General features: G+C 43.3%; 1 protein-coding gene across 1 annotated transcript in view; it reads left to right on the forward strand.

The window, feature by feature from the left end:
- Nucleotides 1-730: 730 nt before the first annotated feature.
- The window catches only part of RBPJ (recombination signal binding protein for immunoglobulin kappa J region), an 83,446-nt gene continuing 65,981 nt past the window's right edge, over nucleotides 731-18,195 (forward strand). The window contains exon 1 of the mRNA XM_030563112.1: nucleotides 731-1,056. Within this exon, the coding sequence (XP_030418972.1) occupies nucleotides 896-1,056 (161 nt within the window). The 5' untranslated portion in view covers nucleotides 731-895. The remainder of the gene's footprint in view (nucleotides 1,057-18,195) is intronic.

The raw sequence follows: 18,195 nt of genomic DNA on the forward strand, positions 1-18,195 counted from the left end.
TGGACTAGCTGCCCGCCTGAAGTCTCATATGTGCACATCATTTAATATCCTGGTTACTCCCATCACTTCTCTTGCCTGCTCATTCTCCTCTCTACCTTTCCAGTACAGCCAAAAGGCAGATGCCAAGTTAATTATATTGAAGTGAGGCCCATGCTCGCCACCATGGCATTTCTCTAGTTATCGGTCTGTAACGGAGCTGGGGAAACGGGGATGCACGCGGATCCCCTGCCAGTTGGGGTGCACTGGTAACGTAGCGGGGGGGTGTCCCATGGAGGCCCGGGAGGGGCTGGGAGATGGGGGAGCCTAGTCTGGAGGGAGGAAGGACGCGCAGCCTCGGCAGAGGGTAGGTTTCAGCGAGTCTCTAAATAGAGGGGCTGGAGACTGGTGGGCCGCAAGGAGCTGGGACATCATCGGTTACCCAGCGTGCAACCCCTTAGTGCGGGCGGCTGCCTGAGCCGGGCTGGGCCGTCCCGCCCGGCGGAGAGGGAGGCGCTGGAGGGGAGGCCGGGACTGCTCCCACCGCTGCGGCTCCACGCCCGGCAGGGGCGCACCCAGCCCCGCGGCCGGGCACGTCGCGTGCCTACAAGAGGCAGAAAACCGCTCCGCTCCTGCCCTGTGGGAGAGCGCCCGACTGCCCACGCAAATGTTCCTCCCGCCCCTCTCCCCGGAATGGTTTGTTCCTCGCCTGCTGCCGGCTCAGGACAGTCACAGAGACAAGAACCACAAACGCGGAGAGCGGCAGCGAGAGACTCCCCCACCCCCTCTCTTCACTTTCTTCTCGCGACACTAATCTGGCTTCTCCCTTAGTGCCCGGCAGGCCGCTGCAGGAGTTCTCGCGAGTCTTGGGCAGGTTCCCACGCCTGCTGCCGCTGTTGTGTCTGAGGGGAACCCGGGAATGAGGGGGCGGCGCGCTCCCCCATTCTCTCCCCTTCGCGACCGCGTGTGTGGCTCACGGACACGCGCACGCGCGCACTCGGCCAGGGGAGGAGGAGACATCTCTCGCGAGAGTAGGAGTTTTGGCGAGAGTTTGTGGAAGATGGCGCCTGTTGTGACAGGGTAAGTGCGGGGGGTTCGCAGCGCCGGGCCGGGAGCGATCCCTTTCTGCTGGCACTGGGGCCCACCTACTGTCGCCCCCCGGTTCTGCTGCTTCCCCGTCCGGGGAGGCGGGAGCTTCTATGCGGGCGATCCAGGGGAGGCCCCGAGATACAGACCCTTGGGGGCTGGGACCCCCCCCCCAGGTGGCTGCACTGGAGAAGGCCCCCGGGCGATAGGCCGGGATCCCCAGGTGGATAGTCTGGGGGCGGGTACAGGGAGGCCCGAGATCCCCAAACCCCAGGCGGGACGAGGGGGAGGCGGGCTTAGTGCCGGACATACTCCTTCCCCGTCCCTCCTCCCCACGAGGTGGATACCTGTTCGTGGGGGTTCCTAACCTGGGTCCGGGCGAGGGCCCCCTCAGCCCCCGGCCCTGGGGCACCAGACAAAGGCTCCTGTCTGGCTGTGGGAAAGCCGACTGGTGGTGTCCTCCTTTCTAGAGGGGCGCGATGAAAGGGGGCATAACGCTCCTTCCCCGTGCGCCCGGCTGCGCTGGATTCACCAGGCTCTAGGTCCCATTCAGTAGGAACAGCCTCCTCCCAAGCAAGACCCCTGCTCCCTTGCAGAAGTGAGTGCAAGTTCCCCTTTCGCTGCTTGTTCACCGTTCTCTGGGTTACAAATGAATATTCTTAGCTGCTTCCCTCCTGAGAGAAGAATAGCAGCCTTCCCACTCCCTTTGCTCCACATTGACTCAGCATGAAAACTACTTGCCATCCCCATTAATGCCACTGGGTCATACTGAATAATGGCCTTCTACCTGTGAACTGTCATGGTAATCAGTGACATACTCCTAATCAGCTGCTGTTAGGTAATAATGGTAGATTCACTAGTGGTACGGTGTATCAGTAGCTGTTTTGCACACCTCTGCCACATCTTGAGTTACACTTCATGTAGCAGGCACCATGGGTCTTGGGTCCCACTGAGTAGTTGCGTCTACTCCACTGAACACATACTGAATCTTGAGGAATGGGGCTGCAAGTACAATAGCAGGCCTTGTCTGCTCACCACCTGTTCGTTCAAAATAAAATACTCATTGGTAAGAATATTGCTGGGTATCTTTACATGGTGCACTTAGTTTGATATTTTCACAGTGAATGTCACAGACACACTAAGTATTCATTTTCCCGTGAGATTACACTGTCTCCAGCCATGGGTATGTGGTTAGAGAGACCAGCAGCCTGTTTAGGGGTGGGGTGGGTGGTTGTTGCTTTTGTTCTCTTGGCAAAAGTGGCATTGTTTCATTTTGGCCTTGATGGTGGTTCCATTTTTTTCTCTTGATTGTTGAAAACAAGATCTAAACTGCTGCCTGGATGTTGCCTGGTTTCTTTCATGTTCAAATGGATCTTGCTGCTGTTGCTTGTTTTTCCTATTTAACATTTTTAAGTCAGCGGGTGTTTTTTTCAGTTTCCGTGTGATACTATTTGGAGCCCTAAAGTTGGGGAAACAAGACAAAAAAGTGCTTTAAAATGTTTGTTTTAAATGTTTCTGTGGCGTTAGTTATAGATTAATTGTATTCCAGTTTACATTCATTTCGTTTAATTGTCTGATCATGTGACAATTATTTTCTTTGCTTGCTGGTTAGCCAACTGCTGTCAATAATGCTCTAGGTCTGTGTCATCCTGTCTCTTCTTAGGAGATACGTACTACATTTTGACTAATTCATAATCCTAGAAAATTTCTTATGAATGATAAAACCATGCTAACAGTAGGAGAGAAGTAAATATGTTGTGCTTTAACATGATAACAGAAAAGACCGTGTATGCTTGAGGATTCTAAAATTGGTTGTATTGGTCAAAACCTGTATAAATTTACTAATTCCTATCAAAAGAAGAAGTGCAATGTTACTCCCTGAAACCCTGAATCATAATACTTAATAAAGGTGGGAGTTCATTTGTTACTACCTGAAACCTTGAATCATTTATTATTATGGATAATCACTTCAAACATATTTTTATCACACAGGTAAACTTTAAAAGACATGCTAAAATTTATTAACAGGTGTGGCTTTGTTGTGTTGAGGATTATGCATTAGAATATTGAATGATAGTCTCAGGACCTGCTATCTGGTAGAATCTTGCTAAATGCAGATGACTAAACTTTGACAGGTGTAGTTTAGTTTGCCATGATTTATAATATTTCATATTATAAAATGGAATGAGCTGATTGGTTTTTTTGAGAATTATCAGGTTTGTGGATTAACAGTATTATACTCTAGTTTTGAATTAGCATTGTTATACTAATGTTATGCAATGTTATATCCTGTTTTCATTGTGGATATGTTAAAATTAAAATCTGATGTGTCCTTCAGTAAATGAAAATTTTTCAGTGGTGGCTTGCAATTTCTATTCACACTGAGATTGCTAGACAAAGTACGTAAGTGATTGTTTTCCAGTCAATGCAAGTTGAATGTCTTTCTATAAAACAATCTTTCTATGAAAATGGTGAATGCTAAAACTTTAATTACAGTTAATAAATCTGCATGCATCTATTCACATGTACCAGTAACTTGTTCATGAAATAGCGAGGTTAGCACTTCACCACAGAAGTTGTTTTTCTGGTATGGCCAAAACATACCTGATTTCTTATCTACATGAAGTTACATACTATACCATTTTATTTCAAAGAAATTTTTATTGGAATAGTGAAGTATGCATTCATTATTATGACTGAACCTAAATTACTTACTTCAGGGGCAGAGAGAGAGGTAATGAAAAATATGTTAGAAATGTAGCAGACAAGTAACTGAAAATGTCTTATTCCCAAAAATATTTTACTGATGGAAATGGATAACTTATGACAGAATATGATAAGCTTTTCTGCATGTGAATGATTTGGAAAACTTTAATCATTTTAAGGCTATGAAGTATTAATGAAAATGTTGACTGCTAGAGATGCATAGATCCAGTAGGAAACCTTCATTCTGATCAGGTTTGTATTATGCAAGAACCTAAAGGCCCCAATTAGGTCAGGAACCCATTGTGATAAGCCTCCTACAAATATGACATAGTGAAAGACAGTTCCTGCACCAAAGACCCTACAGATTTGTTTAAAAACAGAAGGGTGTATAAGCAAACAGAGGAGGATGGGGTAACAGTAGTGTGAACTATTTCATAGACTTAGCTGTGTGAACAATGGATGGTTATACAGTTTTTAATTATAGTTGTAAAATTATCAGATTTATTATTGTTTATTTGTTACTGTAGTGCTTAGGAGCACTAGTTGTGGACTAAGACTCCATTGTATTTGGGTGCTGTACAGACACAGAACAAGACAGACAGTCCCTGCTTCAGAGAGCTTACGTTTTAAATATAAGACATGATAGCTATAAACAGACAGATGAGACAGTATCGGTCAGCATGATAGGCAGTGGTACTAGTACACCAGCAGCATTTCCATTGTCAAGTTTTTTTGTAGGTATCACAAAAACGGTGTGACAAACACACACACTATATGCGTTTATAGAGGGGAGCGTGCACATGACTGCGTGTGAGCAAGACAAACTTTTAAAAAACAAACCAATTCCAAAACAGCTAAATGGTCTTGAGCCAGTAAGTGGCCACTGAGTCAGCAGTGTTCACTATGTGAAGACCTCTGGGGAACCCAACACAAAAGGTGACGCCATCCTGCACAGCATTAAAGGTATACAGATAGCTGTCCTTGATTCTCTAGGCATGGCCTGTCTTGGCATAGCGAACCATGCCATACCTAGGCCTATTAAACTGTCTCCAAAGGTAGCATGGGAGACCAAAGCCAGGTTTGCTGTTCATCCAGCCTAGTGATGATGTGAGAGTTACAGGTGGTGGGAGAGGTTCTCTCTTAATTCTGACCACCACAGTGAGCTGAGGATATCATCAGTTGGATAGAGAGTGTCCAGATAAGATTTCTGCTATGCAGTTGATGATGGGGTATATCCCATATATTCCTGAAGAGTGGCAAGTGTGGCATTTGCTATATTTTGGTGTCTTGATAAAGGTACCTTGCACCTTGATCAGTTTATTGGCTGCATTCTGATGCCAGCTGTAAGGTTGAGGATTTTTGGCTAGAATTTGTAACCATACAAGTTTTGTTGGCTTCAGTGTGCCTGTAATAATTCTCACGGTATGACTGAGTTGTTTGTCTGATAGTGTAGCACGTGCAGAGCTTAACCAAATGAGCACAATATTCTCCAACTCAGTAGCATATGGTGAGCCCCAAACCACACCGCACGTTGACTCCAAGAGAACACTACTAGTTTGTTCAGAAGACGGTTTCTGCTCTTGATCTTTAGTGAGGTGGCATTTGTATAGAAGTGTGTGACTTAGAGTTACCCCTTGATACACTGGTTTTAGAACATGTGCCAACCTCTGACCGTTCAAAAACATATTTAAGCTCAAGTTGGCTCTGAGCATGATGTAAGAGGAAGCAGTGTTTCGTGTACTTGGTTTGTCTCCATTTCTTAGAGTAGTCACCTTTGGCAGCAATATCGCTGTTCAGGTTCTCTTCGATCTTTCAGAATTTACAGTCCCTGGAGGCCAAGTAGATATCACGGGACTACCTGAATCTCCTGGAGATGGTGTATGGCAAATTGTTGGTGAACGCATAAGAAATTTGATTCCAGCATGAAGCTTTTCTACAGTCTATTGTTCTGGAATCTTCAAGTGCTAGTTTTATGGCCCAGAGCCACTTGCACATGTCTACCTTGGAGCAATAGCTCAGTTGCCTTGACAACCTATCTAGGAAGAATTTTTGACATCTTGTACAGCAAACCTATGTGCCAGATGGTGTCATAAGCTGCTGACCAAAAGAGAGTGCAGATGTTTAAAGGGAGTTCCTCCCAAGCATGAGAGACAGCATATGAGAAAGCATCAAAGGTGTTTTAAAAATTGAACAAGTGCATGATAGTGGCTGGCATCATGGGTTGATTGGAGGTAGGAGTAGATGTTTGTGTGGCATATGAGTTAATAGGTAGGGAGGAGACACAGACAATGAAGGGCCTTGCAAATGAAGACAAGCAGCTAATGTTTGATTCAATAGAGAAGAGGGGAGCCTGTTGAGGAATGCAGAGAGAGGGGTGACATGGTCGAAGTGCCATGCTAGGAAAACGGTCTTTGCAGCAACGTTCTGAATTAGTATGAATGGGGCAAAATTGCATTTGTCAAGGCCAGAGAGTAGGATAATGCAGTAACTGGGATGCTGGATGAAAGTTTTGACTCTGTGGATGAATAGAATAGATATCTTAGAGATCTTATGCAGAAGCAATCAGCAAGATTTAGACATAACCTGGAGGTCCAGCTCAAAGACGATACTTTGAGCATGAGTGACAGGCAGGATGGTGGTGGTGTCCATTGTAGCCAGGAAAGAAAGTAGCAGGGGGATTGTTGGGAGAGACTACAAGCTTTGTTTTAGCCATGTTGAGGATTTGGAGAGGTCAGCGAGAGAGGCTGAGATTTTAGTGTAGACAAAAGGCATGTAGAGGAGAAAGAGAGGAGTAGAGAAGAAGCTGTGTGAATTGTCAGCATAGAGATGGTAGTGAATTTGTGTTTGTGAATGAGATTACGCAGAGACAAGATGTAGAAGGAAAAGAGAAGTGGGGACTTAGAACAGAGCTCTGGGGAACTGCCATTGAAAGTTGGAGGGTGGATAAGGATATGCAAAAGGAGTGATTAGAGAAGTAGCAGAGCCAGAAGAGGACAGTCATGGAAACCAAGGGAGAACAATATTTCAGTTAAGAGTATGTGAAAGGCAGCTGACATGTCAGGGAGTACTGGTTCTGAGCTTTAGCTAGGAAGAGGTCATTAGAGGCTTTGGCAAGAGCAATTTCAATGGAGTGCAAGGCACAGAAGATGGACTGGAGGGGATCTAGGATGGAATTGGAGGAAAAACTCCAGACGCAATTATAAACAGCTGTGCAGTGAGCTTAGTGATGAAAGAGAGAAGGGAGATGTGCCTATCGCTCTAGGTTTAAATTTTATGGTTAAGATTTGAGAATAGTAAAACTATGGATGTTTGTACTATATGCACACATACATAGTCTAGAACAGGGGTCGGCAACCTCTGACATGCGGCTAGCCAGGGGGCCAGGCCAGTGTGTTTACCTGCTGCATCGGCAGGTTCGGCCGAGGTTCGCCCTCCACATGCCTCCGCCCACACCGCTTCCCGCCACCCTCATTGGCCTGGGACGGCGAACCATGGCCGGTGGGAACCACAATCGACCGAACCTGTTGACAAGGCAGGAAAACAAACAGGCCCGGCCCGCCAAGGTAAGCACCCTGGCGAGGTGCTTACTAGAGGTTGCCAACCCCTGGTCTAGAAGGGTTGTTTTTATAAAATCATTTATGCTCAAATGGGTAAAAGTCACACAAGCAGGAAGTATTAATATATAAATAATTAGCCATGAGTGTTACTGTTCTGAATTTGGCTATAGAGAAACCTTTTGGGAATCCTTGAAAATCTGAGATAGTTCTAAACACATTTTTGATGGTTTTATTAAGGATTGTTGTATGAAAATATTATCATTGATTTTTAGTGTGTTTGCATTTGCTGCTTATTCATTGCCTTAAGTCCTCTATGACTGTTATTTAGTTGCTGCAAAAAGGATTGCAGTGTCCAATGCAGGAGTAGAGTGACTTAAAAACAAGTATCTTGTTTTTATTCAGATTATGGTAATAGGTAGAATTTCACTAATCTGTACATATTTTTTTATTTGACACACACCAAAAAATTTTGGTCTCCATTTCTTAGCAAAATATTTTAGAATATTATGAAGTCAGAGTAAAAAAAAATACTGTACATTATGAAGTATAATTTATTTAAAGGAAATTGCACTTGTCAAAATACGAGAACAGAGTACTTTTTTAAATTAGCAATAGAACAATTAATTCACTATAGTGTTCTTTGACATTAGCATCTTGTTATTTTTATTATTGTACTAAAAAGAGAAATATGGAAAGAAGGAGAAATGTCTCTAGCTGGATTGGCTTACCAAGATATTGATCTTCATGGTCAAAGTTTGGTACTAAACTATATAGTCAATAATAATTGACTTTTACTCTTCTTTGGTGGCGAGCAGGATTTGAAGGGGGAAGAAAGAAAAAAGCTGTGCTTTTAGATGTCCTAAGATGTAAATTATATAAACATCATAAATATTTTGGTTTATGCAATACATTCTTATATCTCTTGGGGTGTAATTTACCCAGTACATAATTTTGATTTTGTCTTTAGAAGAAAACTGTGCAAAGCAGAACTTTATGTAGGCTTTTATCAGTAAATATTAGTAAATGTCAATTTCATTGTACACACGCAAATGAAAAAATATTTCCATTGATGATAATCAAAATTTACATATCTGCAAAGTAAGAAAAATGCTGCTTGGGAACTTATTAAAATTTGATTTCAAGGATATTTACTCTGTATATTTTGACATGTAATATTGACAGTTTTTAATGTTTGTAAAGATAACTTTTTTAATCTGTATCTACACAGTCACCAAATTTCCCACAATTTTGAAAGTTTAAATAGATTAAAAATAGAAGAGAAATGCTTAAAAATATTGATATTATCTGTCTTTAAAAAAAATCAAGTTTTCCAAGCCTAAGTTTATGTACGCTGTTATTCTCTTACAGTACTCTTCATCCCAAGTCTTTTGAAATTAATAATAAGCACTTCATTAATTGACCTACATGTTACTATAATATATTAAATTGTTGGCTCCCAAGAAGCATTTTACAGGAAAGGCATAGTTGAACATGCAAGTGGGTTTTTAATAAAAAAAATACTTTGATTACATTAGCTGAATAAAAGGAACAGTTGTAACGTTCATTAATTTAAATATAACCAGTGCAAGTGTTTATATTCTAATAAAGCTGTACATTTTTCCAATATAAAATTGACCTCTTACTTGAATTTGCTGAGTGATTGATGTTCCACTGTGGAAGGTCATCATACAATATTAAGAAATTCACAGTAAGTTTTCATAAGTGTACCAAGACATGGGTAATATTGATTCTTACACATAATTTCAATAAGTAAATTTATATGATTCAGGGGAATAGGCTATGAAATAAGCAAGCAACAAAAGAGCACCTGTCCAACAGCTGATCCATTTATTTAAGGAGGAAATTGAGACTAGCAGTTCAGAAATCAGTATACCATTATTGAATCTAAGAACAGTAAATTTCAAACCCAGATCTGTAAGTTTCAAACCCAGTTTTGTCAAAAAATAAGCAGAAAGGGATTGAAACACACACAAGATGGCAAATCTGTAATAATTTAAGGTGGTATCATACCATTTCATACAATCAGAAGGTGTACATTAACAGTAAACTAGCTTGCAGCACACTAAGTCTCTGTGTGGACCCTGCTACTGGGCACTAAAAGTTACATAGTGTACTTTGTCCTCCTGCTGTTTGGAATGAAAGTTCCACTAAATTTTTAGTGAAAGGTAGGTGGTCAGATTAGTGCATGGAAGGCTAGTGGGATGAACTGTCACAGCCTGACTTGCCTTTTGCTAAGTCTCTGTATAGACAAGCCCTAAGATTACACCTGTGCCACAACTCCCATGTGCAGCAATTTTGCGGACCACGAACATCAAACTCAGAATGAAATTTGACAAAAGCCTACTCAGTTTTATATACCTACCTTAAGTTTGGGAAAAGGCACTGCATAGAATGGGGATGGTTAACTGGCAAGCTGGGGGACACATTTGGCTTGCCAAATCATTTTATTTGGTCTACCTGGAGGCAGCTAATGAAAATATTCTCATGCGTGGGAGGCTGAGCAGGGTTGAACCCCAGCCTACCCAATCAGCTCCTAGGCTCACCCAATCTGAGCACCAAACACAATGCTTAAAGTGTGGGGTGTGGTGGAGCAGAGCCTAGAACTGGGTGCAGGAGCCCAGGCACTTGGTCACAATACCACTCACTGGCCCAACCACCTCAGTTTCACTGATGCAGGGAAGGGGCGTCTCTCCAAGCCACCTGGCTCTAACTGTCTTCTCATTGGCTCCCAGCTCCCACAGCCAGTCTGATTGGGGCCAGCCTAAACCCCTCCCCCCCCACTCTTCAGGCTGTGGATGAGTCAGGGCATATGTCTGCCAATGGGGAAGCAGTAACCAGAATTGGGTAGTGCAATGGCAAATCTCTTCCCTGTTGGTATGTTGAAGGGGTGTTCGGGCCAGATTTGAATGGTGTGACCTCACACATGAAATTCTGCTTCTCTCTGCTGCACCATGCTACACAGCTCTGGTTACTTCCTTCCCATTGATGGGTGGATAGGGGAAATGTGGTTCTTATTTCCTAACAGTCAGCCAATGGGGCAGTAGCTGGAGCTGGATGGCATGGACTAAAGTCAGAGCCTGTGCTGTTGGGGAAGTGGAGCCTAGCGATGTGAGACAACAGCAGCTTTTTTAAAAGACTGCACCCCTTAGTAACCCAGTGCAATTTTTTTGAAAAACAAACAAACAAAAAACCCTATATGGCTGCCATAGGGGTTTAGTGGATTTTGTGCCCTAGTCTACCTTAAAGTTGCTCATCTCTGGCATAGAAAGTGGTGTTTTGCTCAGCAGGGCGCTGTGTGAAACTTACTAAACATGTCAGTTTCTCTCTGGTGGGCAGCTGCTACTTTGGGTAGTTCTAATATGTACTAATTTTGTTATCTGCAGGGAACTTTAAAAAGGGGGTTGGAGAATAGAGGGAATATTTTCAAGCCCACTCTGAATTTATGCCATTATATGTAAGTTCCAAGATCTGCACAAACAGAATATACAATACTTGCAGCTTATTCAGTGATTCTCCGCCATAGATCTGAAAGCACTTTTGATACACGGGGAAGTTGAAGCAGAGGGAGGCTGAAAATTCCCCAAGGTCATGCAGAGTCAGTGGGAGAGATGGGAATGAGTCCTGGTCTCCTGATTCTCTGAATTGTGTTCTAGCTCCTGGGCAGTGCTCCCTTTCAGGTGTTCTGTTATTGACAAGTGGAAGCAGTGTTTTATCTCACCTATCAGAAATATGTAGAATCAGAATACTGAGGGAAGACATCAGAATTACATAGTTTTGTGTGTCTTATTCAGTGAAGAACAATATGGAAAGAAAAACCAAAAAGGAGTAATCATTTGCATGGTTAATCAGTTTTAATAGCTTTAATTGCAACTAGCGTGAAGCTACAGTGGCAACAGAAGGGATGTTACTCCCTTCATGTAAGTTCTTAAGGGGCGTAACAATCAGACATCAGGAAAAGTGCAATTGTAGAGCTCTTAGCAGAGCAGGCATGAAACCTTCCACGGCCATCTCTTTATTTCTCTATACAAGTTAATCTGCATAGATGATTGGGTTTTTCTTTTATGCCTATACCACACTGAGTAATTCAGACAGCCGACCAGGGAAATAACCCACTTCCTTCCCTGACAGACCAAGGGATGCACCTCACCCATGTACCTATCCGCTCCACTGATACGGACTTGGACTCCTTATTCATTCCATGGGCGTCATACCCGAGCCCACTTATCCATTGACACTTTAAAAACCCTTGCTCCCCAATCTGAGTCTGTTCCGGTTATGCAATATGTATGCATCTTTTCATCCTTGCAAACAATACCTGTAACCCCCTGTAACCAGGCGCGACTCACCCCCATGGTGCCTCCTGCTGGTTGCTTCAGGGATTAGCTCAAGTTCCAGTGGAGCGCCCTCTGCAGGCCGGTGATCCGCCTTGTTTCCTGCTACAGGCCCCGTGTCCCTCCCTGGTCCCCAGTGCCCCTTTTACATGGGGTTCTGCCCCATGGCAGCAACCCCTTTTCCTTAGGAGTTTCCCTTCCCTGGGAACCCCCCACCCTCTATCCCCACTTTGCTTCAGTGTAGGCTACTGCCAGTCATTGTCTAGCCCCACACACTGGGGCAGACTGCAGTATCAGCCACTCATCATCAGCAAAGGGGTTTAGACCTGCTGCCTTGGCCTACCCCTGGGTTACACCCTACAACCCCAGTACCTCCTGGCCTAATTCTAGGCCACAGCCTGGGGCTTTCCAGGCAGGAGCTCCCCAGCTCTACTGCCTTTCCCCAGCCCTGCTTTACTCTAGGTACCTTATCTCAGCTTCCAGCAGTCAGGCCCTTCTCTCTTTGAACACAGAGAGAGAGTGTCTGGGCTCCTGGCTTCCCTGGCCTTCTTATTAGGCCCTGTCACTCAGTTTGGGGCATGGCTCCCAGCTGCAGCCACTTCCCCAATCAGCTCAGCCTAAAAGGCTGCTTTCTCCAGCCCCAGCCCTTCTCCAGAGCTGTTTTAACCCTTTCAGGGCTGGAGCAGGGGTCTGCCCTGTTACACCCCCCATAACCCAAGCCTGACCCCAGATGGTACAGTACCTTCCCTCTCAACCTGTGTATAGTTCATTTCAAACATTTACTTTAATAAAATTTTTATATTTCTTTCCAGCTTACCAAACAAAAGTAAGACAAAACTGTAGTGAGCTGGAGGAATGAAAATAGGGCAAAACCAGTTATATCGGGGAAACAGATTTTTCCCCTTCTACTTTTTGATTGATAGATCAACTAGTCAGTTCTTTCTATATGTTGTAATGTCTTCCAGTGATAAGTTCTGATACTTCTTCCTCCTTTGACCAAATCTCCTGTGGCCAGCTGCTTTCTGAGCCAACATTTATTTTTCTTCCATTGTGCTGAGCACTTCTGCCAGCATTTAGTCTTTTTGCATTCAAGATTTTTTCTAACATTTCATGATTGGTTGAGGTGAACTGGGAATTCTCCAGCTAACTTTTTTGAGAGTGTACTGAAAATAACTTTCCTAATCACAACTTTGCTTTTAAAACCTAACTGTGTTTTATCGCAGGACTGTAGAGAGGTAGTAGAGTAGTTAACCAAAATAATTAGTTGGGACCATGACTCTCTGTGTGTGAAATGAATTTAAAAATATTTTCCAGCCTTTTCGTATGAATGATTAAGATACTAAACAGCTATTTCACCTCTCTCTCCTTCCCCCCCCCCCCCCCCCCCCCCCCCCCCGCTTCTGGAGTTTCACAGTCACTGCTGATAGCTACCTAGCAAAGCAGATACACATTCTTTAGCATGCAGATCTTTCTCGGTTTTAAGTTCTAAACACAACTGATACGGTTTTTTTTAACAGAGAGATTTTTCCCATTTACACCAACCCTTAAACAATTGTAACTGTTATTATAGAGTATAAAGGAGATAATTACGTCCCTGCCTTGTTTGAGTATTTATAATGTTGACAAGTTCAGGAGATGTTTAGAGCCATATGTGTTCTATGATTCTGTAGCTGATGAGTTGCATTGCAGAACTTAACCTTCTAGTCCTTGTGGAATGAAAGATCTTCTGAATATGAATCTGTCCATTGTCTTCCTGATACTGCAGTGAGCCAGTGACAAGTTTGAGACATACCCTGTCTCAGTTCAGCTCAAGTGATCATATCTATGCATCCCAATGACTTAACTAATATTTAGCTCTATATAACACCTCCAGAGATTCAATACACTTTACAAAGGAGGCCATAAATGCCAATATTATCACTATCATTTCTGATTGTTAATAGAAATTTATAGTTTACTATGTTTATCTTACTGGATGCAATGAAAAAAATACTTGGGATAGGTGACAGTGGGACAGTTGGTTACTCTAAATTACTCTTGGGGATGATGTGATCGGGCCTGGGGTCTGTCATCTAGTGGTTACAGTCTCTGGCAGTTCCCCTACCCCCAGTGGTTACGGTCTATAGTAGTCCCCCCTGCCTAATGGTTACAGCTGAAAGACTAGGGGAATGTGGGCTCTCCCGCTCCACCAAGTTCTGACCTATGCCCTGTGAGGCCTGTCTACCAGCCTTCCCCTGGATTGCCTCTAGTTAGCCTCCCTGGGCCACTACCTACCTCCATCTTATCTTCTGCAGTCTGTCCTAGTTAATGCTATCCTGGTGGTTGCCTATCCCCCTGCTGTTCGCCAACGTGCCTTCACTCAATTTGTATCTGGCTGCCTTCTGCTCTGGAGCTCCGAGAGTCAATCCTCCTCCCTGCTCTGTCCACCCTTAGGTGAGCATCTCCTTTGTAAATCGTGCCTCCAAGCAGAGCATGCTCTTTAACTCCTGGCTGTCTAGTGAGGGTTTCATACCACCCTGTCACAGATGGGAAGCTAGGAATTTAATTTGAAGTAACGTTTGACCCTGCCAATAAGGGTCTTCAAAAAGGGAAAATTTAAAAATGATATAGAATGTTGTTGTAGTGTAAAAATATTGGACTGACTAAACTGAATATGTAAGGGACTAATACAATAAAATCTCCATTGGAGACTTGCTGCAGAATAATGTTTGCTGCACTCTTCTTGAGACAGAGAATGGCTTTTGATAACACTGACAACCACTAGCTTAAACAAATGTCAGAGTTGCTCTGTAACATAAGTCGCCTATGTTTTGCCTATTCAGCTATGATAATGAGCAAGTATTTTCTTTGTGAATGTAATTTGAACATTCTTGCTAGCTATATTAAGATTGAGAGTTCCCATTATAAAATCCTTATTTGTTTGAACACGTTTACCCATGTCTATTAACCTGGATGAAAAATACCCGTGCTACTATACTGCCTTCCTTCCCCTTCACTTAAGCTATGTCTAGATTACAGACCTTACAGCAGCACAGACGTACTGCTGCCACTGTGTAGCTGTTCTATGCTGACAGTTCTTCTGTCGGCATAATTAAACCACCCCCAAGGAGTGGCACTAGTTATTGTGGTGGAAGAGCATCTCCAGCAAATATAGCGCTGTCTACACTGGTGTTTTTGTCAGTGAAACTTATATCAGTCAGGGGTGTGCTAGTGTAGACATAGCCTAAGAAACACTCATTGCAGTCTGAAGGAAGAAAACAGTTCTATGTTGTTTGTTGTGCTCTGTATTTAGTTATAGCATTGTTGATCAGCTGTCTATTTAATTTAAAATGTTATAATCTTCCTGTGATTCTAATTATGCTTCCTTTCCTTTCTGACTTCATTGCACACTTTTTCTGCTTTTCTGTCGTAGGTCCTGGCTAAGGCTAATTGTTTCTGTCATGACACAAAAGTTTAAAAATGAAGAAAAGGATTAGTCTCAGAAAAATGCAGAAGTCACAAGTTTATAGAGAAGTGCAAAAGTAATGGTCCACATTTTTTAAGAAAATTATCCCTTTTACAATAAGAAGTAAAAATTATTTATTTACTAAATAGCATTTAAACACCCTCATTCTGATATACTGGACATAGATAGAGAATGTTTGGAATCATTAAGAAAGGGATAGATATTAAGACAGAACATATCATATTGCCTCTATATACATCTATGGTATGCCCATATCTTGAATACTGCATGTAGATGTGATTGTCCCATCTCAAAAAAATATACATCTCTACCCTGATATAATGCGGTCCTCGGGAGACAAAAAATCTCACCACATTATATCAAACTTGCTTTGGCCTCCCATGTTCCTTATTCTCTGACTGCCCCCTCCAGAGACCCCCATCCCTAATCACCCCCAGGACCCCAGCCCCTACCCAACCCTCCTGTCCCCTGACTGCTCTGACCCCTATCCACACCGCCTGCCCCCTGACAGACACTCACTGGCCGTGGCTGGGAGCTGGCGGAGTGGAGCTGGCTGGGGCCGGGCTGCTCCGCTTCCTGCTGCCAGTGAGTGCAGGGAGGTTGGGGAAAGGACACCCTCCACACTCATCTGCGGCGGGAAATGGAGCAGCCCGGCCCCAGCCAGCTCCACTCCGCCAGCTCCCAGCCGCGGCACTGTGCTTCCCACTGCAGGTGAGTGCGCGGAGGTTGGGGAAAGGATGCCCCTCATAATCACCTGTGATGGGAAGCGGAGTGCTGCGGTTGGGAGCTGGTGGAGTGGAGTGGGCTGGGACTGGGCTGCTGGTTAGTGTGGGGCGGAGGTCACTTCCTCTAGGCCCCTTCCCTTGAGCGAGCAGCGTGTTGGAGCTTTACCACATTGTATGCGAACCTGCGTTATATTGGGGTAGAGGTCTATGTTGGAATTGGTTCAGAAAAGGGCAACAAAAATGATTAGAGGTATGGAACAGCTTCCATAATTAATAAGACTGGGATTTTTCAGCTTGGAAAAGAGATGACTAAGGGGGAATATGATAGAGGTCTATAAAATCATGAATGGTATGGAGAAAGTAAATAAGGAAGTGTTATTTACTCCTCCTCATAACACAAAAACTAGGGGTCACCAAGGGAAATTAATAGGCAGTAGGCTTAAAAGAAACAAAAGGAAATATTTCTTCACACAATGCACAGTCAACCTGTGGAACTCTTTGCCAGAGGATATTGTGAAGACCAAGACTGTGACAGGGTTCAGAAAAGAATTAGATACGTTAGTGGAGGGAAGGTCTATAAATGGATATTAGCCAGAATGGGCAAGCATGGTGTCCCTCTCCTGTTTGCCAGATGCTGGGAATGAGCGACAGGGGATGGATCACTTGAGGACTACCTATTCTGTTCATTCCCTCTAGGGTACCTGGCATTGGCCACTGTTGGAAGACAGGATACTGGTCTAGATAGACCTTTGCTCTGACCCAGCGTGGCCATTCTTATTTTCTAAAGCCAGTTTCTTAAGGAAAATAATAAATCATACAGTTATCTAAATCAGTTTAAATCATGATCTCTAGCAACATACCAAACATTTTTTGGGGGAAAAAAGTTAAAATTAATAATGCCTAATAAAATTTTACTTTTTAAACAGGAAATTGTCACCTTGTCTCTTTGATTGTATTGGGCAGTAAAAAAATCATTTCAGAAGTCCAACAGTAACAGTAAAAACGTAATTGATAAATACTCCAACAACACACTGACATACCAATTATATTATAAACACAAACATTTTTAAATTCATAAGTAATCCACGTTAGGCAGTCCATAAGAATGGTGCAAAAAAAGTTTACTAACCAGTTGATCCAGATTGTTCAGGCATATGTCCGCAGCCACATCTTCCTAGTCATTGACTTCTGAGGAACATTTTTCATAATGTTTCATTTTGACAACCAGGTTTTGCAACTTTGTTGCCCTGTTTACATTGGTATGTGTTCCTTTTTACCTGAGATACAGAAATTTATTGAAAATACTCCCAAAGAGGGTCTGTTTTGTAACCTGCAGCCATGGTAGGATTTTTGTTCTTCAGTTCAAATCAACTGTAGAGACTGCTCTCTGAAGAATGCTGTCCCTTCTTCCAAGTGTCTTGTTTTGACACCAGAGTTGCTTCTTTGTGGTTGCACACTCTGCTCCTTCTCCCTTGTAACATAACTTCTTTGCTGCACCCCACTCCAACCATTACCCCCAGAAAAACAAAACCTAACGGTCGAAGACTTCTGCTTGTGTAACCCACATGCCTTTTGCACTGTAATACACCTCAACCCTGATATAACGTGACCCAATATAACACGAATTCGGATATAACGTGGTAAAGCAGCGCTGGGGGGGGTGGGGTTGGGGCTGTGCGCTCCGGAGGATCAAAGCAAGTTCGATATAGTGCGGTTTCACCTATAATGTGGTAAGATTTTTTGGCTCCCAAGGACAGCGTTATGTCGGGATATAGGTGGTATTTTATTTTTTTGGAGACAGAAGGCGGAGCTGGAGAAATTAATTGATTTCTGTGTGTTTTGTATCTCTATACACACATGCAAGGAAAATAGAGCAAGACCATTTACTTGAAGTGCCTAGGACCATCCAGAAACAGGCTGGTAGTTACTGGGCAGATAAGTGTTTTCCTTTAGCCACAGAGTACATATGGTGGGTGGAGTCATAAATAGTCATGATTTGAGAACTGAGCCAATTGGAGCTTAGATATTGAGAAGCTGTAAAATAGGAGTAAAATACCCCTCAGGTGGGCATAATGAGTGATCCTGATGAGATAGATAAATAATGGTGTCTCCTGGAATCAGGGGCCTTGTCCCAACATTTGTGGTGATTTTGCCAGTTTCTTGCACTCAGTAGCAGAGTGCCTGGATCCCCCACAGTATCAAGGTTTCAATACAGTACATGACCTACTGTGCCATATTTATAAAGGTTGACCTCAAAAGTTAGATTTCCCCCCCAATTGTTTCTTTATATATAAAAACTCAGTTTTTGATTGAGACTCATGGATTCA

Source organism: Gopherus evgoodei, chromosome 5 (genome assembly GCF_007399415.2).
Source record: "Gopherus evgoodei ecotype Sinaloan lineage chromosome 5, rGopEvg1_v1.p, whole genome shotgun sequence".
Classification (NCBI taxonomy): domain Eukaryota; kingdom Metazoa; phylum Chordata; order Testudines; family Testudinidae; genus Gopherus; species Gopherus evgoodei.